The sequence below is a fragment of the Polyodon spathula genome, chromosome 19 (genome assembly GCF_017654505.1).
Source record: "Polyodon spathula isolate WHYD16114869_AA chromosome 19, ASM1765450v1, whole genome shotgun sequence".
Classification (NCBI taxonomy): Eukaryota; Metazoa; Chordata; class Actinopteri; order Acipenseriformes; family Polyodontidae; genus Polyodon; species Polyodon spathula.
This window is the reverse complement of record NC_054552.1, coordinates 34,567,373-34,592,616: the sequence shown is the minus strand read 5'-3', so window position 1 is coordinate 34,592,616 and position 25,244 is coordinate 34,567,373. Positions and strand designations below refer to the sequence as shown.

The window sequence follows — 25,244 nt, the reverse complement described above, 5'->3', positions numbered from 1 at the left end:
GAGAGAATCAACCTGATCAGACAAAACTGCACACTCTGAACCACTGCGATCACCATGAGAGAATCAATCTGATCAGACAAAACTGCACACTCTGAACCACTGCGATCACCATGAGAGAATCAATCTGATCAGACAAAACTGCACACTCTGAACCACTGCGATCACCATGAGAGAATCAATCTGATCAGACAAAACTGCACACTCTGAACCACTGCGATCACCATGAGAGAATCAACCTGATCAGACAAAACCGCACACTCTGAACCACTGCGATCACCATGAGAGAATCAATCTGATCAGACAAAACTGCACACTCTGAACCACTGCGATCACCATGAGAGAATCAACCTGATCAGACAAAACTGCACACTCTGAACCACTGCGATCACCATGAGAGAATCAATCTGATCAGACAAAACTGCACACTCTGAACCACTGCGATCACCATGAGAGAATCAATCTGATCAGACAAAACTGCACACTCTGAACCACTGCGATCACCATGAGAGAATCAATCTGATCTGACAAAACTGCACATTCTGAACCACTGCGATCACCATGAGAAAGAACCTGATCAGACAAAACTGCACACGCTGAACCACTGCGATCACCATGAGAGAATCAATCTGATCAGACAAAACTGCACACTCTGAACCACTGCGATCACCATGAGAGAATCAATCTGATCAGACAAAACTGCACACTCTGAACCACTGCGATCACCATGAGAGAATCAATCTGATCAGACAAAACTGCACACTCTGAACCACTGCGATCACCATGAGAGAATCAATCTGATCAGACAAAACTGCACACTCTGAACCACTGCGATCACCATGAGAGAATCAACCTGATCAGACAAAACTGCACACTCTGAACCACTGCGATCACCATGAGAGAATCAACCTGATCAGACAAAACTGCACACTCTGAACCACTGCGATCACCATGAGAGAATCAACCTGATCAGACAAAACTGCACACTCTGAACCACTGCGATCACCATGAGAGAATCAATCTGATCAGACAAAACTGCACACTCTGAACCACTGCGATCACCATGAGAGAATCAACCTGATCAGACAAAACTGCACACTCTGAACCACTGCGATCACCATGAGAGAATCAATCTGATCAGACAAAACTGCACACTCTGAACCACTGCGATCACCATGAGAGAATCAATCTGATCTGACAAAACTGCACATTCTGAACCACTGCGACCACCATGAGAAAGAACCTGATCAGACAAAACTGCACACGCTGAACCACTGCGATCACCATGAGAGAATCAATCTGATCAGACAAAACTGCACACTCTGAACCACTGCGATCACCATGAGAGAATCAATCTGATCAGACAAAACTGCACACTCTGAACCACTGCGATCACCATGAGAGAATCAATCTGATCAGACAAAACTGCACACTCTGAACCACTGCGATCACCATGAGAGAATCAACCTGATCAGACAAAACTGCACACTCTGAACCACTGCGATCACCATGAGAGAATCAATCTGATCAGACAAAACTGCACACTCTGAACCACTGCGATCACCATGAGAGAATCAACCTGATCAGACAAAACTGCACACTCTGAACCACTGCGATCACCATGAGAGAATCAATCTGATCAGACAAAACTGCACACTCTGAACCACTGCGATCACCATGAGAGAATCAACCTGATCAGACAAAACTGCACACTCTGAACCACTGCGATCACCATGAGAGAATCAATCTGATCAGACAAAACTGCACACTCTGAACCACTGCGATCACCATGAGAGAATCAATCTGATCAGACAAAACTGCACACTCTGAACCACTGCGATCACCATGAGAGAATCAATCTGATCAGACAAAACTGCACACTCTGAACCACTGCGATCACCATGAGAGAATCAATCTGATCAGACAAAACTGCACACTCTGAACCACTGCGATCACCATGAGAGAATCAATCTGATCAGACAAAACTGCACACTCTGAACCACTGCGATCACCATGAGAGAATCAATCTGATCAGACAAAACTGCACACTCTGAACCACTGCGATCACCATGAGAGAATCAACCTGATCAGACAAAACTGCACACTCTGAACCACTGCGATCACCATGAGAGAATCAATCTGATCAGACAAAACTGCACACACTGAACCACTGCGATCACCATGAGAGAATCACTCTGATCAGACAAAACTGCACACTCTGAACCACTGCGATCACCATGAGAGAATCAATCTGATCAGACAAAACTGCACACTCTGAACCACTGCGATCACCATGAGAGAATCAACCTGATCAGACAAAACTGCACACGCTGAACCACTGCGATCACCATGAGAGAATCAACCTGATCAGACAAAACTGCACACTCTGAACCACTGCGATCACCATGAGAGAATCAACCTGATCAGACAAAACTGCACACGCTGAACCACTGCGATCACCATGAGAGAATCAATCTGATCAGACAAAACTGCACACTCTGAACCACTGTGATCACCATGAGAAAGAACCTGATCAGACAAAACTGCACACTCTGAACACAAAGCACAGTGGAAGGACAGGTCGAGCCAATTCTGGATACAACAACGGCAGATTACAGAGGATGCGAGTCATCAACGGTTTATAAAACAAATGACACATCAACCGTAAACATTTGGGTGCTCGGCGTTGCAGCCAGATGAACAGCAACTCAGTACATTAAAGGAAGCAATAGCAAATGATGAACAAAACACCGTCCTCCTTAAAAACACAACCAAGACTTAAACACGTCACTGAAAAAGGGTTACAGTCAAATATCCCAATAGCTAATTCTGGACTTTTCCTGCAGCCATCGGCGGAGCACTTACAAAATTTAAAAATATACCTACTTTTAAAGAGTCACTGCCCCTAGAATGCTGATTGACCTCCCTGCCTGCCTCACACACTTCAACCTGCCCTGCACTTAAAGCAGCAACAATCTTGTTATGGAACAAACTAATGCGACTAGAAGGCGAGGGTGTGGCAGTTTATCCTGCATTTACTCCCCCGTTCACCATAACATCTGGGTCAGGGTTTACTTTAACCCTTTAGCAGCTGGGCAAGCTGCTGCTAGTACTTTGGTGATCTTTTAGTAAATCTATAGTCCTTCAAAGTTTACGTGTTTATTCGATTTGATTTCAAATGCAATGCAGCAATACAAGACCATGGCAAAGTCTAAAACTTAACAATAACATTGACAACAGTCAAACCTGTTCCTGCCATCTTTACCGGTATAATAAACCTCTGCTGTGCTTGCGTTGGAGTAGCCCCTCCCCTCATTAGCCTGGTGCGCTGTGTACGAGGAAGTCTTCAGTCGAGGGTATACCAATGCAAAGTGTTTGAGATACGTTTGACCCCCATTAAACTGAAGTTTTGCGGCTGGATTACCTGTTTGAAGAGGATGAATCAATCCGAGAAACGGGTAAGAACGTTGACTGAATATGATTTGAAACTTGATAAAGTAAAATACATCTTTTTGCATCGACGAAAAACAACATGACCACATTGCCAGCTGTGCTACTGGGTTTTTGGTCTCTGGTTTTATTTTCCGTTAGTACTTTTTAGCGACTGCATTTCATTTTTTGTTTAAAAATAAATAAACAAAATAAAACACATTTATTAATTTACTTTCAAAATTTGTCCATGTAATATCCGTGACAGGGCATGAGGGTAAGTTTTGCAAACACTGTGGGAAGTAGTTGGCTCTGATTGCATATGGACGTCGTTTGTTTCAGAGGGTGCGCTATTCCGTAGATGCGTGCGTGGTGATTTACCTTAAACGTGAGACGTGTGTGGGCACAGGTGAGCGGACATGTACTGGGCTACATAAGCCCCGAACTCTAGCCAGACACTGAAAACAAGTCATTCTTAACAAGGCAAAGCACTAAAAGGCTTTTTGTGCCAGACATGTTAAGGGTTTCAAAGCCTGCAGTATGTTTCAGCCCGTAATGCCACTTGGGTTTGTAAGATCTGTTGCAGAAGCTGTTGCCCAGTTGTCCAATATACTCGTTTCCACCTGCGGTAGCTATCTGTCGATTTCAACCAGGCAAATGCTTTTTATCTAGTCTTCAAGATGGAGGCAGTGATTACACCTTATGTTTTATCATTAACAACCAGACACATTTTTACAGTGTTAAAATAGTTTGGCTTGTTTTCTGAAAAAACAAAAAAACAAAAAACAAAACAACTTCCCAGGCTGATATGTTGTCTGTCTCCAGTAATACCCCTGTCTCCAGTAATACCCCTGTCTCCAGTAATACCCCTGTCTCCAGTCTGTCTCCAGTAACACCCTTGTCTCCAGTCTGTCTCCAGTAACACCCTTGTCTCCAGTCTGTCTCCAGTAACACCCTTGTCTCCAGTAACGCCCCTGGAAAGACCAGGACTGGTGATTCCTTGTCTTCACTGGGTCAGCTTAGGTTACCTGTTTTATTTAAAGTACAGTAAGCATCCCAATTCCTGGCATATCTTCCCATGACAACTCTCTCCGCATTATATCAATGCTAGATGACACTGATACTGTAATGGGACTGCCTTATACACATGGCCCGTACACTTTGTCTTTGCGACTAGTACTGTGTTTTTCGAATGGAAAAGATGATTTCAAGATTTCAATTGTTTTAATTGTCTGAACCGAAGTCACTTGTATATTAAATCGTTGTAAATCTTGTTGAACACTGGCTGGTTTGACAGACCCCGATTAGCAGTGATCCTGGACTAACTGGTGCTATTTAAGGTAAAGTATTCCAAGATTGTGGTCTATCAGTGGGACTGCTGAGAATGCTTTGTCCCAGTTCACTGAATGCCCCTCAGAGTGCCGAGCAGTGTGTGCACAGCTTGGGTTGAGAGATACACCACATGCATGGCAGCTTGATGATGAGTCACACCTATCCCCATGCAGATGGCTGGGAGGAAGACCAGTGAGCCGATCCTGGGCTAGCTGGCGCTCCGAGACTGTCAATTGGATTAGCAAGCAATGAACTACAGGCAGGAGCCACTCAGCTTACGGACCCTTATTGGTCATGCAACAGGGACAGGGTTTCTTTCCATGCATTTCTACAGGATGCTGTTCCTCTTGGCTGCGTTACTCTCTGTTGATAATCTCTTGTAAATATTGTAGACTCCCCTGTCGATGCTGTGCTGCTGGAAGTGGTTTGTTGAGATCAAAATTTGTACAAACTAATCTGAACTCATTTGTTTTGGGGATTCTTTTTTATCTTGCTGTTTTCTCTGCTGTTGTGTGTGTGTGCATGCGTTTGTTTATCTGTTTATTTGCGTCAGTTTTTTATTTTTAATTTAGTGTTTTGTTTTTCATTTCAGTGCCCCTGCACTTTTTGTGTTGGCCAGTCCGAGTACAATGTAAGCCTCCTCTATCACATGTCAGTAGTGTGCCATTCCATCTTTTTATTGTGAGCTTAATCGCACACCTGAGCTGAATCAGGAACAGCATACACCTTTTGTACAGGTAACTCACGGGAAAACCCGCAATGGCTCAACCTGCTACGCAATGGGAGTCTTCCATTACTACCTGCCTGTGGAACGTGATTGTTTGGATGCACAGATCTATATGCAAGGAATGTCCAGAATGCGAACAGGCAGTTTGGGAGCACTGTTCCGAGAAAGGGCTTTGTGATTCCCAGTTTCTGGAGTGTCTTCAGCTCCTGACTTAATTGTATTTAATAGCAGGAGTTAAGAATCTGCCCTTCAGCGCAGGAAATAGGAACGTCTTCAGTTTCCAAAATTGGGAAGTTGTTGTTTTTCCTTCTGATAAGCAAACCTGGACCAGGGGAGTTAATAATTTAGAGCTTAAGTAAATGTTTCAATGTTCAAATTTTGTCCGCTGCTACAACATTTAAGGTTTTGTTTGTCAAAAACATGCATGGCTGAGTATTCAAATGCTGTTAGCGTTTTTATAGTACATTTTCAGAGCGATGCTCATGTTATTTTCTTGTTCTATATGGATTTTTCCATGTACACTGTCTTAAACACTCTGCTGGAGAGGTTACCTGCATGGCTTTGACAAGACTGTTTAATTGAAGAATCTAATTCTTATTATACATAAATTTATTTTGAGGTTTTCGTGGCATAATTAATCAAGCCACTTGTCTCGTGTGTGTTTGTTCCTTTTAGTTCTGATTAATATTGCGGTTTGTTTTTTGTCGTTTTCCAGTTCCTGTTTATAAAGTGGCTCCTTCCTCCTGCAGCAGTGCTGGGATGTTTCACACAGGATGTTTGCAGTCCAGGGTTCTTTCTGGGAAGGGTGGCAGGGATTGTTACATGCTGCTAAACATCGAGAGAGATGTAAATACCACGGCTGTTTCAATTGACCTTGTTCACTTGGCACTTTTAAAAACAGAACAGATACATCAAAGAGCTGGCATGTAATGTTAGGAAGCTGCTTTTAAGAGCCTCCATACTAGTACTGTAGAATCTGAACAACAGTTTCAAATCAAAACAGATTGTACTGTAGTGATTTTCCTTCGTTGCAAGGTTCAGACGGTCTCTCAGGCTGTGTTATAAAGTAAGGGGTTGGCAGATCAGTGCTTCACCAATACTGCAGTGACATGATCCGGTTCAGAAGGTGTGTTACTCATGACAATTGTTCAACCATCCTAAACTCTGTGACTTGAACTCAGCTAGTTCAAAGCTGGCACAAGGCTATGCACCAGCCACTGGGGCGTCGTTGCCTTCTTCACGTTGTCGGCTGCAGCTCAGGCATGTGCAGGCATTTGCTTTACTCAGCTTGATGGTTTTAGAATGAAAATGGAATGTTCTGTGGTTTCAAGCAAATATTCAAAGTGCTGTCAGGGAGTATTAACCTCCAGATTTTTTGACATGCATTTCTTAATTTTGGTATTAACCCCGTGGGTGCTGGGAGAGGGGTCAACTGCTCAAAAACAAGAGGAGAGTGTCATCTACAGAACTGATAATCCCAGCATCTTCACACAGTTACACTATGCAACAATTAAGTGAAATCTTTCAGCTTACAGAAAGAACAGCTGAAAAGAGAACCACTTTCAGGAATATTTTGTACACTCAAGGCAAGAATCAAGGCCAGTGATTTACTGGGACCCACAGAGTTCTTGTTACTCCCACATGCAGAGTGTTGGTCATTTGAAACACTCCACTGACAGGCCTGTGCCAGAATCCATATGACCGAGAGTCTGTTAGTGTCCGCTGTTCACCCCTGCTTTCATCTGCATTGCTGACCCATGTGTGTGCAATCCAGCTCAGTGTTATGACACCCTGCCATCCGGTGCAGTTGTTATCAAGCAGCGTATTGCACAGCTAGCTTGAGATTGTGATTACAGTACACGGTGTCAAGCAAATATCCCTGAAGAAAAAATACAACTTTTCTGGACTGTCTTGCTGAATTGTGTAATAACTGTATTGTGTGTTTACAGAGGAAATGAAGATGCAAAAGAGAAAAGGAAATTATGTCATTTGATCTGATGAAAGCAGAAGAATAGCGGGCAAATATCCTCAGTGTTGTGCCCAGTACTCCTCTGTTCATCAGCAGCTGCTTTGGAGGTGGCCTCTTCATTGCTTTCCATTTAAATGACTGAAAAGGAGGTTTTGATAATACATTTTACAGACAGAATATGGAACACATTAATGCAACTTGGGCACTGTGCTAACTACAGTACAAACTTTAAAAGTTGGAAAGGAAAATGTGTTATTTTAATGAACCACCACCTTACTGAACGCCAAGGCATTGCCAGAGCTGTATCGGGACCAGTAAAGAGAAATGAAGCCATGCCCGGCACCCACCAAGGCAGTCAGTAACTCCCCACTGAGGGCTAAACACGAGCAGGGTTAATACAGAGTTACAGTAAAGAGCGCCAGGGCTCTCAGTGGATCCATTGCTGTTTACTTGGGCACTTAGCGCTCACTTTCCTCCCAAAACCACATTACAGCCCATATCTTCTGCTTATCTGAGCATTTGCATTAAGCACTTAATGCTTTACACTCTGGTAGAACAATACACAGTGTTGTATCGGTCATTGTATTGAAGGGATAGGCCTTCTACATTGTGTTGGAAAGGTGAATGGAAAGTTGCCTCGTCCCCCCATGCTGGGGTGTGAGCGAGTGAGCATCATGCCTTCTGCAGTGGCTCTGAAGCTGGAACAGTGGTATTCGTGATTTTAGTTCCCTTTCCTTCACTGTGTTTTATGTGTGTGGCATTGTGACAAAGTTCCCACCCCTGTGTATATTATCTGTTATGTGTTGCGTGTGGTGTGTTTAAATGTTGGTGTACAGTCATTGGTACACGGGATATAAACGGGTCTGTGTAACACGAGTGTTTAAAATGTATATGTGTATTTAGGCACGAGGATTGCACAGCACTTCACTTGCAAGTAAAATGTAGTAATATGTGAGCACGGGGAATTGCACTTTATTAATTCACGTGCTGGGATTCAAGTGAATAATTAATTGGTAATTGAATCCCAGCACAATAGTATATATAGATGCACGTTGTCACATACTGCGGTTGGGTGTTCGGGAGTGGAGAATGAGATAGAGATAGAGATAGAGAAGTGTAAATATAGATTTCAATTGTTTGTGTAGCGTTCGTCCACTCTGTGTTTTGTCCGTGTCTATTCGTTTTGTTTGTCTGTTTATTTTGGCGTGAAGTGCCGTGTCCTGTCTTTTGTTTGTTAAACCCTTTTATTTTACAATAAACCGGCGCCAGCCAGCGCCATCATCATTTCATTTCATCCGTCCTGTGTTTTGTGTATTTTCATTCCTTTTCCTGGTTCTGACGCCGCCCACTTCGGCCGTCTCTGTGACAGGCATGTTTCAGTGTTCCATGCTGGCTTGTAAGTGAAATGTTGCATGCTGTTAAATAACTTTGAATAATGAAGCTACTAACGTCAAGTGAGCTCCCAGGTAGAGGATAGGCAGTCGATCTAACCCCCCCTCCACATTCACACTGCACTGGGAAGAGTTTCTCAGTGTAACTCCCCCCCCCCACATTCACACTGCGCTGAGATGAGTTGCAGCGGGTTCACTTTCAGCAGGAAATAGGTCACGTCTCCTAATAGGGGAAGAGACCAGCGCAGGTTAGAGCTGGTACACTAACCTTTCCATTGCCTGTTCTACCTCTCTGCTAACCACTTCAGTACAATTCGAAACAGAGAGAGAAAAAAAGAAATGCCATTTCTGTTTTATAAAGCATCCAGTGAATGTGTCAGGACTCCAGTGAAGTCTGGTGAATGGCAGATGAAGCTCAGTGGTGAATTGCCACGGTACCTACATTACCTGTCATCCTGTACAGCAGAAAACAACATGTTCACTTGGAATAAACTTTAGAATGATTCATCTTTGCCTGCACTGCATGTTCACGCAAGCATGGGAAGTCTTTCAATATGATCAATTTGCCGTTTAACAATATGATATTATCTAATGCTGTGCTATACAGGGACATCATTATTTTCCCCTGAACATTTCAGTATCATGTTTCAGCACGCTAGTTCTGGGAGCAGGACATGGGGAGTGAAGTACAGTACCAGTGTTGGGTGTGGTCTCTGTGTCACTAGTGAGAATTGTGTTGTGTTGTATATTGTGTGCACTAGCAGGTGCCCTGTGTCGGTGTGTGTTTTCATTTATGGGTGACAGGAGGAATGGTGTATTGCTGATCGCACATCCTGGATCCTGTTTCAGCAGTAGAAACACACTGTATTACAAACAGTACAGTACAGTTCTAGGTGGGCTGTTTGCACTGCTTATTCAGTTCAATAGAATGAAGCTACTTTGATTTGGCCCTTTTGAGGGAATGACTTGCTGTTATCTCCACGATAAAAGAAAAAAAGACACTGCTCTTACCGTGAGATGCACTACAGAACATTAAAGCTTTGATGTGTGTACAGTAGCTTGTGCAAAAATAAAATGAAATAAAAAAAAAAAAAAAAAAAAAAACTTCCTCATGGCTGTAAAAAAGGCTTGGAACAGGATCCAGAGGGTATGGGTGCTGTCTGAGTGTGTAAATGTATCGCACTTACATTTTTGCACATCTACAGAACACCTTCTACCAATTGTGATGGATTTGCTAAGGACTTCATTAGCACAGTAGTCTAGTATAAGCATCTTGTGGATATAGGGAGCCAGCAGCTGGGGGTTTCAGAAGCAGCAGGATTACACAGACTAATTCACACTCCTGAGCTTCACTCAGTACTTGCACTAGTCACTGACTCCCAACACACAAAACAGTGTTTAGCATGATAGTGAAATCAATTGCATTTCAACACAGTAAACTATAAAGGCTGTATTATAGTTTCTTATAGGAACTGCAAACATTGCAAATGAGATTCAGTGACCAATGGAGATTTGAACACAGTACAGTAAAAAGGCTCTATTAGCGTTTGCTGTCCTGAATGCAATGCGAAGCAACACATTATTTCGCCTCTTTACTTGTATTTTGCTGTAGTAGATTTTCCTTGATTGTATCGGACCGGAGCACTTCCTGGAAACACTGAAGAACATGCAGGTGTTTTGAGACAAGGCTGCTGTTTGATTCCTGGATGGCTTTGCTTGTGCAGCTCTGACAGATATTTAAAGGGGAACTTTGTGAAGGTGTGTACCAGACTAGGAGGAACTGAAAGCCAATTACCCTTCGAGCCATGTGCTCTACGCTGTTTCTAACCCTGTTATTAGAAGCAGCTGATTTCCTAGAGCAAGGGGTTTGTGACATGCCTTGCATTCCGAGGCAGTTATCTCAGGGTGAGAGAATAATTCATTTAAAATAATAATAGTAATAAATACAATTGTTTTCAGTGTAAAATATGTAGTCTATAAAGAACACGGCACGTAGGGACACAGTACTTCCCTACAAGAACACTCCTGTCTCTGCTTTTCAAGTGATGGCTGTTGTTACAGTAGTTACATTTAACCTAATTGATACCACTTCTTTTTGCAGACATCATTAGTGTTTGCGTTTTTATTCCCCCCTGCAGGCTGCATTAAAATAAGAATAACAAAGAAAAGGCTGTTTTGACTGAGCACAGAGCACTGTCCTCACTTTATCCACCTCTTACAATGGAGCCCAACAAGCCTACTGCGTGGGCATCTTTCCGACAGAGGACAAAACCTCTCTTCTCCAACTTGAGCATCAAGAAGATAAAGAAGAAAGACAGCACTAAAGCAGAGGTCAGGAAGAAGCGAGTTCTGGACCAGAGGATGATGAGTACCTCGGTCCCAGACTTTCGGCATCTGCACAGCGGGGCTGCCAGCACAGACAGGGCAGCCCCGCTCCCCTCCAATGCCACACCCTCGCCGCTACACACAGCCCTAAACAACAACCATGCTGCCACGCATCTGAGGAACCGTCTGTCCATGCCAGCGGAGAGCCAGGCTTGGGGCTCGATGGATTCTCTGCAGACAAAGATGGGCATTGATGAAGTGGAGGGACTGTTGCACACTACACTGTTATCGGAGATTAAGAGTGAAGAGGAGTCAAACCAGTTCAGCACTACAGAGGCTGCTGCTGCTGCAGCTGCACAGGGTGAAGTGCCCACAGTGGAGATCACTGAAGACCTAAGTGAGGTATGTGTTTTAAATGTAAACTGTGAACATTGTCAGTGCCTTTCTGAAACTAATCCAAAATAATTCTAATTATTTTGAATTGTTATTTTCTTATTCGTAACCTTTCATAGTGGTCCATATGATGACTCACAGTATTAGTTTAGGTTTGCATAGTGCAAAGAATGTTCTTTTTTTATCGCTGCATTTAAAGATCCGGGTAGATTTTGTGGTGAACTGGGCTCATGTGCTTGATCTCTTTCCATCAATGCTTGACTGTGTGGGGTAGCGCTTCCTGATGTGATATCCATTCCCAGCAGTACTGCTCCCCCTTCGCTTGATGCTTTTGGTCTGATCTTGCTTGTGCATGAGCTATAGTTAAAGCCAGGTGACACTTACTCACAGCTATTGCCAAGTTTGTTATTTGTATTTTTTTGGGATTGAACGTGGCTCAGTCAGAGCTGCTCTCTTTGTTACTGTGCAGGGGCCTCTGTAGCCACTGGGATGCGCTGCAATAGCTTTCACATTGGCTGATATAAAACCAGTCTTGTGCACAGGGATGGTTACACATCAAACTCCCAAGAGGAATGCTTGAGGATCCTTTTATACAATATGTAGGTCTGTCTGTAAGTCTGTTTTGGTGACGGTTCAACATTTTCAAGAACGCACGACCATCAACCCGGCCGTTCCATTGTGTTTCTTTTAAGCAGACGGGCTTTGGGTTGAGAGTGAGTCTGTGTTTTGAATAACGTGACGCATCTTTGATGCAATATTCCTGTGACTAGATTTCTGGAAACCAAGCTGTTCTCTCACCACAGATGCCACTAAAGAAATAAAAAAAGCTCACAGGAGAAATTCTTAGCTGATTCTTTTGACTGAGTTTCTGTGGCACGTTGGTACTTTAAGGACATGCAGATTCTGACTGCTGGCAGTGAGGTGCTGCCAATAGCACTAGCAGACAAAGTACAGCACAAAACGAAATAGTTTGCAGGAGCACCTCCACCACTTCTCAAGAGAAAAAGTGGTCGGAATGGAAGACAAAACCCACGTGGTGTTTGAATTCCTATGGTGAACACGTCCAACATCCAGACACCGTACCTCAGCAAGAGATGGGCCAGCCCTGAAACAAGATGCTGAAATGGATGACTACATAGTGTTTTACAAGCAGCTTCTGTAATCCATTTTTAATACATGCGACTGCTTTATAAAGGCGAGTGCAGTCTTTTGTTTGGTATGGGTAGTCTGTTCTTGTGTGGAATGAATAAGAAAAGTCATGAGTCATAATACTAGAACTCTGGCTTAGCTTGTGGCTCTAGTGAGGCGCAATACCTTGGTTAGCTAGGATCTCCGTGCTGAATGACTGCTGCAAACACTACAGTGCAGCGCCAGACCAAACCAGTGGAAAGGTACCTTATTGAATTCAATTGTGTGTGTGTGTGTGTGTGTGTGTGTGTGTGTGTGTGCGCAGTCATTAACCATTAACAGTACACTCTCTGTTGCTGTTTCTACAGGAACACTTTGAAAACAATGAGCTGGACGTCTCGCAGACCTCTCAGTTCTTTGCAGCTAATTCTGTAAGTATTATACAAGGGAGCCGCACTTCGATTTTATATTGGGAACGATCATTTGACATCGGCTTTAGTATCATTTCAGTACTTCAAGTTTGAGGTTTGTAATTTGATTTACACTTCTATCAGTACTGCAGTGCCTTGTAATCAATAGCACTTCACTGTGCAGGATGTGGAATTGGGTGTCTCTCCTGAACCCTGCCTGTTCACTGTGGGGATCAGTAATATCATACAGTATGTGTGCTGGTTGCCTGGTTGCAATGTTATTTCATGCAGGGGATGAATAGGGATGGTAAACTCGGCACCTGTGATGTGAGAGAGGTGCGAAAGCAAGACTGCCTCTGCCAAAGTGCAAAATAATATTCAGAACCCAAGTTTAGCATGTTTAATACAATAATCTTGTTGTGTTACTGATGTACAGTATGTATCCAACTACTCCTTTTTTATATCATAATCACAATTCTTATTTTTTCCATTTCCACACTCAGCATTTGTATTGACGATATATTCAGAAGTTGCATGACGTTCTTTTGTCACCTGAATGCTGTACAGTGCCAGTCGTGGTGCCCGGACTGTGTGCAGTAGTGGTTGGCAGAGTGAGGGAACACAGATTCTGCTCATGGCAGTACAGAAAGAAAGACAGGCTGCATGGTGTGGGCTGGAAGTGCAGTAGCAGGCCAGCCACCCTGACTAATGGCACCTCTGCTCCCCTGTAGGTGGTGGGTGAGAAGGGTGATTCTCTGGCCGTCCTGCCCAGCAGGATCTCGTACCTCTTGACCATCAATCTGAAGGAAGGAAGGAACCTTGTGATCCGGGATCGCTCAGGTAAGCTGGCATGATAACTGTTCCTCCATCACTTTAAACTCTCTGAGCCATATCTTCAAAGCGATTCCTCCATTCTTTAAATAATTTTTGAAAGGTAGTTTGGTAGTTTTTAATTATCATGGGTTTTCACTTAATTTAAAAATAATATTAATTAAAGACTGTAGTAAACACTTTGCAGATATGGCCCAGTGTAAATGGGTCTTCAGCAGTGTGGGTGGAAACACAGTAAAGCTGGACAAAGCAAAGTTTATATCTTAACTGAGCAGTTTCATTTGTTTTTACTGTGGTATGTGAACTGCTGCTGTCAACAGAGGAGTGTGGCTGTGTCTCAGACATTCTCTTAGCATTCTCCCCCCGGCTCTCTCCTGCACTGGTGGACTCCTTGGCTGTACAGATCTCTAACCTTCACTGTCCCACCCAGTCACCTGCAGTCTGGCAGCAAATTAACTGTCCTCATCGCTACATTTAATGCAAAAACCATGGGCGCAAGTCTCTTTGCTAGCCTCAATTTCAACAGTATTCTCTAATCCCTTCTTGATTTCCAACATGCCTTGCGATTAGTGAGAATAAACATGATTTATCCAGAGCGTGACTCTGCTCAATTATAATTAAATGCAGTACCAATTTGAAAAGTAGATGTGCGTGAGCAAAACTTGTTGGTGGGTGTAACTGTTTACTTGAAGTATGATTCAGTTTCTCTGTGGTTTAGAAGATAGGGCTTGGGGGGAGAATGGTTTTGTGGTTTAAAGTACAGCAGGCCGGGTCACTGGGCAGACTGAATCTCCTTGGAATGAATACAGATGTTATTCTTGGTTCTTGCTCTCTGTATTGTAGAAATGGGGCTGATGATGGTGAGCTGCAGTAATGTAGGCTAGCTCCTGTGGGTTCACCCTGCTTATCAAGGCTAATGTTGCATTCCTTCACAGTGCTGTTGAAGGGCTGTGTGTTTCCGGTTTCCTGTCGTCACTGTTGATCTTCACCACACTGATTGAGTGTTGCTGTGCTGAGATACTGGATTAACCCATTCCGAGCCATGACTGATTCTAGTGTGGCACCTAGAAACCCACAACTCACTTTATCTATGTCCTGGCTCAACAGCCTTGTCCTCTTTACAGCCACAGTAAAAATAAATAAAATAACTAAATAAATAAAATCCGATCTGAAGTGGCATCAGTCCTGAGAATTTCTGTTGAACTGCACTAAACAGTTTCCAGAGTGCTGTGCTGTCAACGCAGGCCTCATCCTGTCGCAGAGCTGCGGAAGCGTGGGATTGTGTGTGCTGCTCTGATATGTCAGGACATGCGTCTGGAGAATTTATTAACACAGTAATTCATACATCACCCATATCCTACCAGACGGGAATCTGCCGCCTCCCACTGTGCTGCCAGGAAATTCCATATTATACTCAATTCAATGTAAGATCTAATTGTGCAAGCGATTACTGTACATCCAGAAATAATATATATAGTGTGTGTTTGTGTAACACAAGCTAGATCAACCAGTGAGTTTAAGAAGTCTTTATCCAGAGTACAGAAGGTGTTTGCTAGATGGGGCACCTTTTGCACAGATTATGTGCAGTGCTCCTGCTCTCTCAGTTATAACATGCCTTGGATATAACGCTCCTACAGCATGTCCCCCAATTCCCTATACTAGTGATTCATGCAATATTTCTACAGTAAATACAGTGCAAGTTCAAACTGTAAAGAACTTCTCAGTCTAACTTCTGTTTCTTTCTCCCTTTCGATACAGTATCTGAACTGAAGAAAAGCTGCGCTGACACTTTATAACACAGACATCTTATTCAGAATAGTTTTATAACTAAATAAATATTAGGCCTATTACATGGTTGTCTTTCCTCTTGTATTTGCTTTTTTGCTGTGAGAGGAGTTGCAGCTTTCTCTCTTCAGCCCCACTCCGGCAGCCGAGCCTGGGGCGAGCCCATTCCCTCTTCCCCTCGCCCGACGACCCGCTCTCTTTCTCTCATTTGGGTTGCTTGCCTGTTGCTTTGAACTGAACTCCTAGCTGCTGTTTAGCTAGGCAATTTTATTCCACGAGTGGTAATGTTACCTTTTTTTTTTTTTTTATAGCAGTGATTACATGGTGCTTTATGCATGGTTAATTCACAGAAAGTTACATTTTTGCTTCACTATATGTGCATTATAGAGAGGGAGTTATTTGATTTGACCCACATTCTAGCGAGGGAGCTCTGTATTTAAAAAGCACACAAATCACAGGCCCCTATATTTCGTGTGTATTTGTTCTTTTAAACCTGGCTTCTCATTTAATATAAGCTGTTTGCTGCAGCTAGTGTTTGCTCACCTTGAGTGAATCTTTATAGTTCTATTGAAGCAGCTCCCTTTTGAATGGCTGCCATTGACCAGAGAGCCAGGTGAATGCTTGTGTGCGTGGATCCCGTGCTGTGTGCTTAGTGCAGCTGAGACTGGATACTGGCAGAGCCAGTGTAAAGTACACAGTGAGGGGGGCAGCATGTAAAGCAGCCTGTGATTGTCAGCAGTGTGCACGGTGTGGGAGAAATGCATTTACTGCATGCACACGGCTCCCAGCAATTGAGTCTAAAGCAACCCAACAGCCTGTATTGAAAGAAAGCCCCAAACCTTTCTGGAGCCTTTTTAATGAACATTGGATATCCAGTGAGGAGTCTGGGATCTCCAGCAGGCCCATCTAGGCTGGGTAAAGGGTCACAATGGTCTGCCACTAATTTATTCCTGCCCTTGGTGATGTATACTGTGTGGATGAGCGCCTGTATGTGCACGTCAGCCTAATATACATGTATGCATATCTCTTCATTAGAGTAGTGTATACATGCCATTCTCTTTCTCTTTGCAGAGATGCGGTATCATATCATGTGTTGTAAGACTGTAGCATCTGCACACAGGATTAAAGAGTTTAGCAGTTTTTATTTGACATGTATGGCAAACATGAGCAATTGCTATTGAATTTTCATTGGCACTGACAAATGCTGCCATCTGTTGGTGATCCAGTGACATAACCACGTGAAGAGAAGGCCCCCAGTGTTGGGCTGTGCGTCTGCTTTGTTTCTTTTAAAGATTGTTCTGCACCTCGGTGGGGCTTTATTTTAAAAGAGTTTCCTCTTATCTGATAAAAAATAAATAACTCCTAGTTTTCTAAAGGAGGGAAGAAAACACCTTATTTTACAAAGCTGAAACACAGATACTTTACTATCTAATATAATGAACTGTATTCAGTGCAGAGTGCTTGTTTCATTGCATACAGTGGCATGGAGTGTTTAGTGTATTGAGTGTGTATTAATGTTGTGATGCAGGACCAGTCTGGCGCATAACGTTTTGCATGGATTTGAAGGGCGTCCTTGTCTGGAACAACTAGAACAAGCTAATCGCTCACAAACATGTAATTCCAGAGCAAACACTCCCCCAGCGTTTCCTGTCAAAGTGCTGTGCCGTATTGCACCAGAGCCTGTGTGTGTCTGGAGGCGTACCCAGAGAGCATTGCCTTTCTCTTATCATTTTCAGGTTCTGTGCTTGTGTTCTTCTCTTGTGTATATTCAGATGGGCCAATGCAAGGCTGAGCAGCCCTGGAGCTTCGATACGTCACACTGGCAATGTTGTTAATGTGAGCTGGATTCAATCTCAGAGTCCCACATTGCTTAGGGTACAATTGCTAATAAGTCAGAAGTTCCAGGATTGACCTTTGAAACATTTTCACTATTTGTGGTAGAAACATGTTGTGGTCCTTTTGGGAATTGCAAGCAGTAAAATGACCCGAACCAGTGTGTTAATATTTTTTTATTTCGCTAAATAAAGTGTTTACTCAGCATTCCGAAGGGTCTGTCTTGTGGTCGGATCCAAGAACAATATTTTAATCTTCTTGAATTTGTTTTTAAGACCTGGAACCTGCTGTTTAATACTATCTGGTGATAATAAAGGCACAAACACACCATTCAGTGCTTTCCAATGTCACCTGCTTTGCTAACAGTCCACTGTTTCAGGTCCTTATCTGCTGAGAAGTTTGTTCCCACTCTGTCATTTTAGATTTGCCCTTGGATAGATGTAGAATTGCTCTTCAGCTGAAGGACTTGCAGCAGAGTGAGTGTCACTGTTTCATTGTGCCTGTCAGGATACTGGTTGCTGTGTCTAGGGTGTGGCATTAGTTCCAGGTCACTACTGGCGTGTGTTTCTGTAGTGTAATTATATTAGCTCCACTCACTCTGTATACACACACTTCCAGACATGTGTGCTTCTTTATTAGGGCATTGCATCTATCTAGGGGTGTGGATCACTGCAGTTATGAGTACTGGGGAGAAAGCAAATGCTTCCTTATTCTTAGAGTAAGTAGCTGGGTTGTGAAAAATATAGTGTTATACTGCCCCACATGTTCCTGCAGCTGTTTTAAATACTTTGTCTGTCATTTGTCTTTTCTAACATCCTGATAACTGTTTACACTTACAACCTTAAAGCATGTTGCAAAGTTCTTTTCAAAGTGGTTTGTCCTCCTAAATCACTGCAAGAAGATTTAAAAATAAATAAATAAATAAAATTGAATATATATATATTATATATATATATAATATATAAAATGTATGTGTGTATATAAAAAAAGCAAATGCTCGGACTTTTCTGTCCCGTACCATATCATAGATTGTTATTGCTGTGTTAACTGTTTGACAGTGTGGGCAGTAATCCTGACACTGTCAGTGCACTAGAGCGGACATTTTGAAAAGAGCTTTGAAACAGACTTTAAAGCTCTAAGTGTAAAATGTTGTCTAGGATGTTACAATGAAAAGAGAAATTACAGGTACGTCATTTAAAGAGTTGTGCAAATTGTGGGGACGTGGAATGTTTTCTGCTAACCTTTTAACCAGTACAGCCCCTGGTCGATGTTTGTTTGCTGTTGGCTGTTCTTTGTATTCAAGGGCTAGCCCATATCTAACCCCTGCTTGTTCACTGTGTGGTTACACAGCTTTAACCAGTACAGCCCCTGGTCGATGTTTGTTTGCTGTTGGCTGTTCTTTGTATTCAAGGGCTAGCCCATATCTAACCCCTGCTTGTTCACTGTGTGGTTACACAGCTTTAACCAGTACAGCCCCTGGTCGATGTTTGTTTGCTGTTGGCTGTTCTTTGTATTCAAGGGCTAGCCCATATCTAACCCCTGCTTGTTCACTGTGTGGTTACACGGCAGATGAAATTGAATCTGCGGATCTTGTGACAGCCCACTGTGATTCTCCTCCAACGCGTCTGGGATTCACAGAGTTATTCTTGCAGTGGACGGGTGACGCGCTTGGTTAAGCACAGGCTCTGCTCACTTTATTAATAATGAACGGATTGCCTGTCTGTCCCTGGGATCACCTCTCTCGTGGAGTGTGCACAGCAGGCCTGCTCTCCTGGATCGGTATCAGTTGAGATTCAGGAGATGTTTCGTTAGGAACCCAAGTAGAAAATGAGCTTCCCAGACTCTGATCCCACTCTGGTCCCCGTGCAGACCTTGCAGCGCTGGTTACCTTCATGATAACATTACAGGGCAGAAGCCAGAAGGTTCAAACAAAAGACTCGCCACTTTTTCCCCAGGAATGTTCCCACCAGTCGGTAATACTGCATGTGAAAACAACACCTAGACATTGCTAGTCTTGAGTATTTTGTCTATCTGACTGTGACTCTCGGTAATGCGGAGATCTAGCACACGTTAACAGTTAACAATACGTTCAAATCTCTTGAAATCGACGCAGCTGCTGGCAGTTTGTTTTCTTTTGTTGAAATGTGACCCCTGAATACATCGTAAGCAAATCGAATGTAGGTCAAATCGAGAGCCAGCGACTCTCGGACACAGTGGAGCAGCCACACTGGGACAGCCTCTAAACTTCGCTGAAGATGGCTTGTTAAAACTATGAACCTCGGGCTAGAATGTGTGTCTTTAAAAAGCACCTGAGGACTAGAGAGTGTGTCTAGATTTCTAGCGTGTGGAAGCAAAGCTGTTAAGACATGTACTGCTAAGCTGAGGGATCTCATTTGATACATTCAGACCCTCTTTTCAATGCTGCTGCTGCAGCAGCAGCAGCAGTTGGCTTATTTCTCTCTTCTTACAAAAACTCCCCCTGTCCTCCCTCCCAATCCCACTCTATAGTTAAGATGTTACTCTCCCTGGCATGATGGCAAGGTTTCACAATCCCTGCATGCTTCCTGCGTCTCAATTAATGCCGTGCCAAAGCCTGACCCTATCCACTGCTATGTGTGTTGAAAAGCAACACTTCTTCTTCTGCCCCCCCCAATTCCCCTTCTCTGCAATTCCAGACGTCAAGGTTCTTAGTCACGGCACAGCCTCCCTTCACCCGTGGAACAGTTCAAACATTATTTTGTTGTCAAGTTGCTTGGAGGTTTCCACGTCAAACCCAGCTTGGGAGGCACTGGTGTAACCCTTGGCTGCTTTTTCGAGATCTTTATTTGGGAGGAAAAAAAACCTGCCAAGCCTGACAGCTGCTCCCCGCGGAGTCTTTGTGATCAGATTTAGGTCTCCCTGTGTTGTGTTTTTTTTTTTCTTCATTTTTCTTTTACCACTGTTTTATCTGAGCGTATAAATTAAACGGGGCTGCTTTCTTTTCAGCCGGCTTGGCTAAGGGCACTTCAAGCTGCCCCCAGTGTGAGCGAGTCCTGCTAGCAGGGAGACGGGAGAGTCCTGCTAGCAGGGAGACGGGAGAGTCCTGCTAGCAAGGCGAGGGGATTAGACACCGGTTGCTTCTGGTTTCATTGGCACCGTTCTTCTGCCCCGTTGCTGGCAAGAGGACTTTTCATATTTATAGGCCGCTGTATCTTTTTAAAATGTCATTACGAGATACGATGTGAATAAAACCAGCAGGGTTCATTGTGGAGATACTGTGCTGGACTTTCCTGTACCCCTAGGGGGATGTCCAAGAGGAGGTGCTATGGAGAAAAGCTGGGTGTTTTATTATGGTGCTCTGATCAATTTAAGGCACAATACAAACTCTACTGCCTGTTTCATATGCAAGCATCCAAAAAGCTATGCTACCACAGCCGTTGAGTGTGGGCTGTTAGGTATCATATAGACGTGCCTTTCTTTCTCAGATAAATAACTGGAAATGTGTCGTACAAAAAATACCCTCGACTCAGCTGTGCTGAGTTATTTTCCAGTGTCTGCCATGTTAAATGTAGCTCTTCAGATGTGTGTGTGTGTGTGTGTGTGTGTGTGTGTATATGCATGCCTGTATGTATGTATTTCACTGCATGATTCCTACTCTTTTCCTCCCATCCACAGGCACCAGTGATCCCTATGTCAAGTTTAAACTGGATGGGAAAACCCTTTACAAGAGCAAGGTTGTGTACAAGAATCTCAACCCAGAGTGGAATGAATCGTTTTCTGTACCAGTTAGGAACCTGGACCAGAAAATCTATATCAAGGTAGCAGCTGCTGCAGTGTAACATGTGGGACTCCAGGGGAGATGCTGCCTCTGAATCTGTGGTCCCTCTTCAATGATGTTATGATGATTGGGGCCACATGATCAAAAGTCTAATTTATATTTGCCTGTCTTGAATTTCCTTTGGTTTTATCAATGTATTGATAAATCATTGTTCTGATTCAGGTGTACGACCGGGACCTGACCACCGATGATTTCATGGGTTCGACCAACCTTTCCCTGAGCGACCTGGAGCTGGACAGGTGAGTGAGAGAGAGAGAGCAGAGGGGAGGAGCCTGCCTCTCTGAGGTTTACTGACTATTACTAAATGTTCCTCTAAATGCAACACACAATTGCTTTCATATGTTTATCCACATGCCCAGGGTGATGAAATGAACCTTCTGAGACTGCTGCAATACAGAAGGTGTCTCTCAGCCTCTTTGCTTTTAAGAGCTGGGAGACTGAAAGAAGTTATGTATATAGAAATAAGTAAATAAAAGAAATACTGTATATGGTAGACAGCCACTTGAAATAGAGCTATACGGTGCACTGTTTCATATTTAACTACTGTGTGTATTAATAACAGAAAGCCCACTCTGAAGCAATCCACTTGGGCGTCGCCGCTCTGGCCTCTTGTGAAGTATAGCTTGTGTTCAGCACCCTGTATGATATTCTATGCTTATTTGTATTGGAGCACGCTGTACTGTGAAGGGCAGTACAGTGCAGTGTTCAGAAGTTCATGTGGATTTTGTTCTGGAACGCACGCACGCTCGGTTCAGGAGGTCTCCTCTCTCACGCAGGACTGTGGAGAAGGTTCTGCCCCTGAACGACCCTAACAGCTTGGAGGAGGACATGGGTGGGATTGTGCTGGACCTCTACCTGTCCATCAACAACCAAGAGAGAAAGAGTCCGGTAAGAAAGCACATATACATGCATAAATAGACACATAAAAAATACACAGGTAAAAAGATAAACCTGCTTTGTCTCTCTTCTCCTTTTCCTCTACCATGCTCACTGTGACGACCAGAAGTGGAGGAGCCAAAAGAAGAGAGGGAGCAGCACAAAGGTAGGGTATGGGCTGTGTAAGCCATTTCAGCATTTACTGCATTTATTACTTCTGGAAACAAAGCCTACACGCCTCAAGGGAAAGGCTGAAATTAAACAGATTGTCTATGCAACAGCAACCCTGTGTAGTTCCAATGTAAGGAACTTTTCAAATAAAGAAGGAAGTTCAGCAGACAGCTGGCATTTTGTAGTGTTCATATTGGGACACCAGGGGGCAGTAGTTTACCAGGTCTCAAATGGATGCACTGGATATTAAGGGAAAACAAGTTTCTGGAGCAGAGGAGATTGTAAGCAAGGTGAATACAGAACTGTGTGGGAATGTGAACTCCTTTTTCAACCTTGGTCAAGGAGACTCGTCTCCCAAAATAAACCTCTCTCTCTCTCTCTCTCTCTCTCTCTCTTCAGTCACTGTTGAAGTCATGTTTTTATGGTAAAGTCCAAACATGTAGCTTATTTTGCACACTGACTGTTTGATATAGTGACCTCCAGGGTCAGTCTCCCAAATATCCCAGTATTGTTAACGATTGAGCAAGCAGAGGTACAACCCCATAATAAAAGATTGGAGATCAAATTCCCATTCTGTATTATTTAAAAAGAACAAAGTTCAAAACAGAGCAACGTTTTGGCCAGGCGGCCTTCATCAAGCTGTATTGAATTGTCTAAGAAATGTGTTTTAATGGATAGGTGAATGTTAATGTGCACTCATCTGGAGCTGTATCTGTCTATCAGCAATGCAATGGAAATGCATTATTTGGGTCACAGCTGGGGCTGCTGTGACTGAGCCGCTGATTTTTAGGAGTGGACCTGTTTATCCTTGGGCTGATGTTTAAACAGTGGCAGTCCCTTTAACCCACGAAGTATAAAGGTGTATTTTCTCAAAGGTGCTATATAAACGCTGCTGGAGGCACTGCAGACAATGAACACGTCTGGTGGTGGAGGCACCAGTTTAACCCTAAAGGGAGAGGAGGCATTCCAGCTCTCTGCACGGTCCTCCCATGGGGGCAGTCATCTGACAGCGATCCATGAGGGAGCTGCAATGTTACGGGACGACAGCGTGGTTGAGTTTTAATAAAACGCTCTGAAACAAAAGCCCTGTGTGATCCGAATCTCTGTGACAACACTGAATCAGTAAGGGGTGTGTGTGTGGGAGCACTTATTTATACAGTTCTTTCCACTTTTCTTGGCATCGGTTTAATTTGAGATGTCATGTTTCCCGCGGGGTGAGGGGGTGGGAGAGGACTCACTTTAAGTGATTCTGTTTCAGTTGGATGGTTTCGATATGAGAAGCTGATAATTCCCAGGGATAATGAGCAATAATCCAGATGTTGGGATGTTATATCACAGCTGTGGTTGGACAGAGCGGCAGAACCAGCCAAATGGACCCTGGCTTGAGCTTATTGCTCTGCTCCCCTGCTGCTCCGCCATATGGAAACAATCCCCGGCCTTTTATAACCCAGAATAGACTTTCTCTGTAGGGGCCTCTCGGAGCTAAGTGGGATTGTTTTACGGGATGAACAGATAGAAGTGGATCCAATGTAAACACTGTGGATGACAGCACTTGGCTCGCTGGTTACTTTTGTTTCAAGGGGTATTTATAGAGGTGCTGTCATTTATTTTAGGTTAATGCAAGTCTTTTGTGATGTTCTTTGATCCCCACTGGAAGTTACTCCCACATTTCTATATCCTAATGGGAAGTAGATACGGGTTTGAGGCAGGGGGTGTGGAGGCTGGCTTTTTGAAGCTGTAATGGAGCTGGGGTAGAGGAGAATCAAAGGAGCTCCAGCCGACCAGAGCTCTGGATCTTAATCACGGAGAGGGTTATGTCGCCTCTTGTGTGGTGGTGGTTCTTGTGGCTGTTTTTATTTGAAGTAATTTTTCACAGGGCATCTTTATCGAAAGCAGTGTCCTTGTACTGTACAAGGGCCATGTCTTAGCGCTGGGAGAGGGAGGGACGGAGATGATGTGGAAGCAGCCCACACGTGCAGTGCTGAGGGAGGGAGGGAGATGTAGAAGCAGCCCACACATGCAGTGCTGAGGGAAGGATGGAGGGAGGGAGGGAGATGTGGAAGCAGCCCACACATGCAGTGCTGAGGGGAGGGAGGGAGATGTAGAAGCAGCCCACACATGCAGTGCTGAGGGAGGGATGGAGGGAGGGAGGGAGATGTGGAAGCAGCCCACACATGCAGTGCTGAGGGGAGGGATGGAGGGAGATGTGGAAGCAGCCCACACATGCAGTGCTGAGGGAGGGAGATGTGGAAGCAGCCCACACATGCAGTGCTGAGGGAGGGAGATGTGGAAGCAGCCCACACATGCACTGCTGAGGGAGGGATGGAGAGAGGGATGGAGGGAGATGTGGAAGCAGCCCACACATGCAGTTAAGGTGTGTCCGAGTTCACGGTTGTTTATCCAGTGTAGGTTCCCTGGCTGTTCAGTTTTCTGCCCTGCGAACACAACTGGAAAGAACAGGAATTAGTAACATAACTGACAATGATCTTTTGAACCATTAAAGTTAAACGAGTTTACCTGCAAATCTACCCAACCTAATTTTGTCTTCCTCTTTTCCTTTGTAGCTCCTCCTATTCCACCCCTCCACATTTCCCACCTTTTCACACACTGTATCCTCCTGTATCTACTGGTGGTCCACTATGAAAGGCACTATACAAAATAAAGATTGATTTGATTGATAACTGGTCTGCAGTGAATGCATCATAATGATGTGCGACGTTATTGCCTGTTCCCAGTCTCGTTCCAGTTGAAATAATAATCCCATCTCACAGCCTTGATCTTAGTTTTACTGAAGGAAAATGAAATTGTGCAAAAACCTCAACAAGCCCCC

The 25,244-nt window shown here is 43.8% G+C and overlaps 1 protein-coding gene across 4 annotated transcripts in view; it reads left to right on the top strand.

Annotated features, from left to right (window-relative positions):
* The first annotated feature begins 2,429 nt into the window (after positions 1-2,429).
* The window catches only part of LOC121294478 (multiple C2 and transmembrane domain-containing protein 2-like), a 49,124-nt gene continuing 26,309 nt past the window's right edge, over positions 2,430-25,244 (top strand). For 2 of the 4 annotated variants that reach the window (XM_041218211.1, XM_041218207.1), the window contains exons 1-8: positions 2,430-3,455; positions 10,984-11,572; positions 13,060-13,122; positions 13,833-13,941; positions 21,205-21,347; positions 21,530-21,606; positions 22,144-22,255; positions 22,371-22,409. In XM_041218211.1, coding sequence (XP_041074145.1) covers positions 11,066-11,572; positions 13,060-13,122; positions 13,833-13,941; positions 21,205-21,347; positions 21,530-21,606; positions 22,144-22,255; positions 22,371-22,409 — 1,050 coding nt within the window. In that variant the 5' untranslated portion in view covers positions 2,430-3,455; positions 10,984-11,065. Of the gene's footprint in view, positions 3,456-10,457; positions 10,604-10,983; positions 11,573-13,059; positions 13,123-13,832; positions 13,942-21,204; positions 21,348-21,529; positions 21,607-22,143; positions 22,256-22,370; positions 22,410-25,244 lie in introns of all 4 variants that reach the window. The other 2 variants (XM_041218208.1, XM_041218210.1) reach the window with 2 other exon arrangements.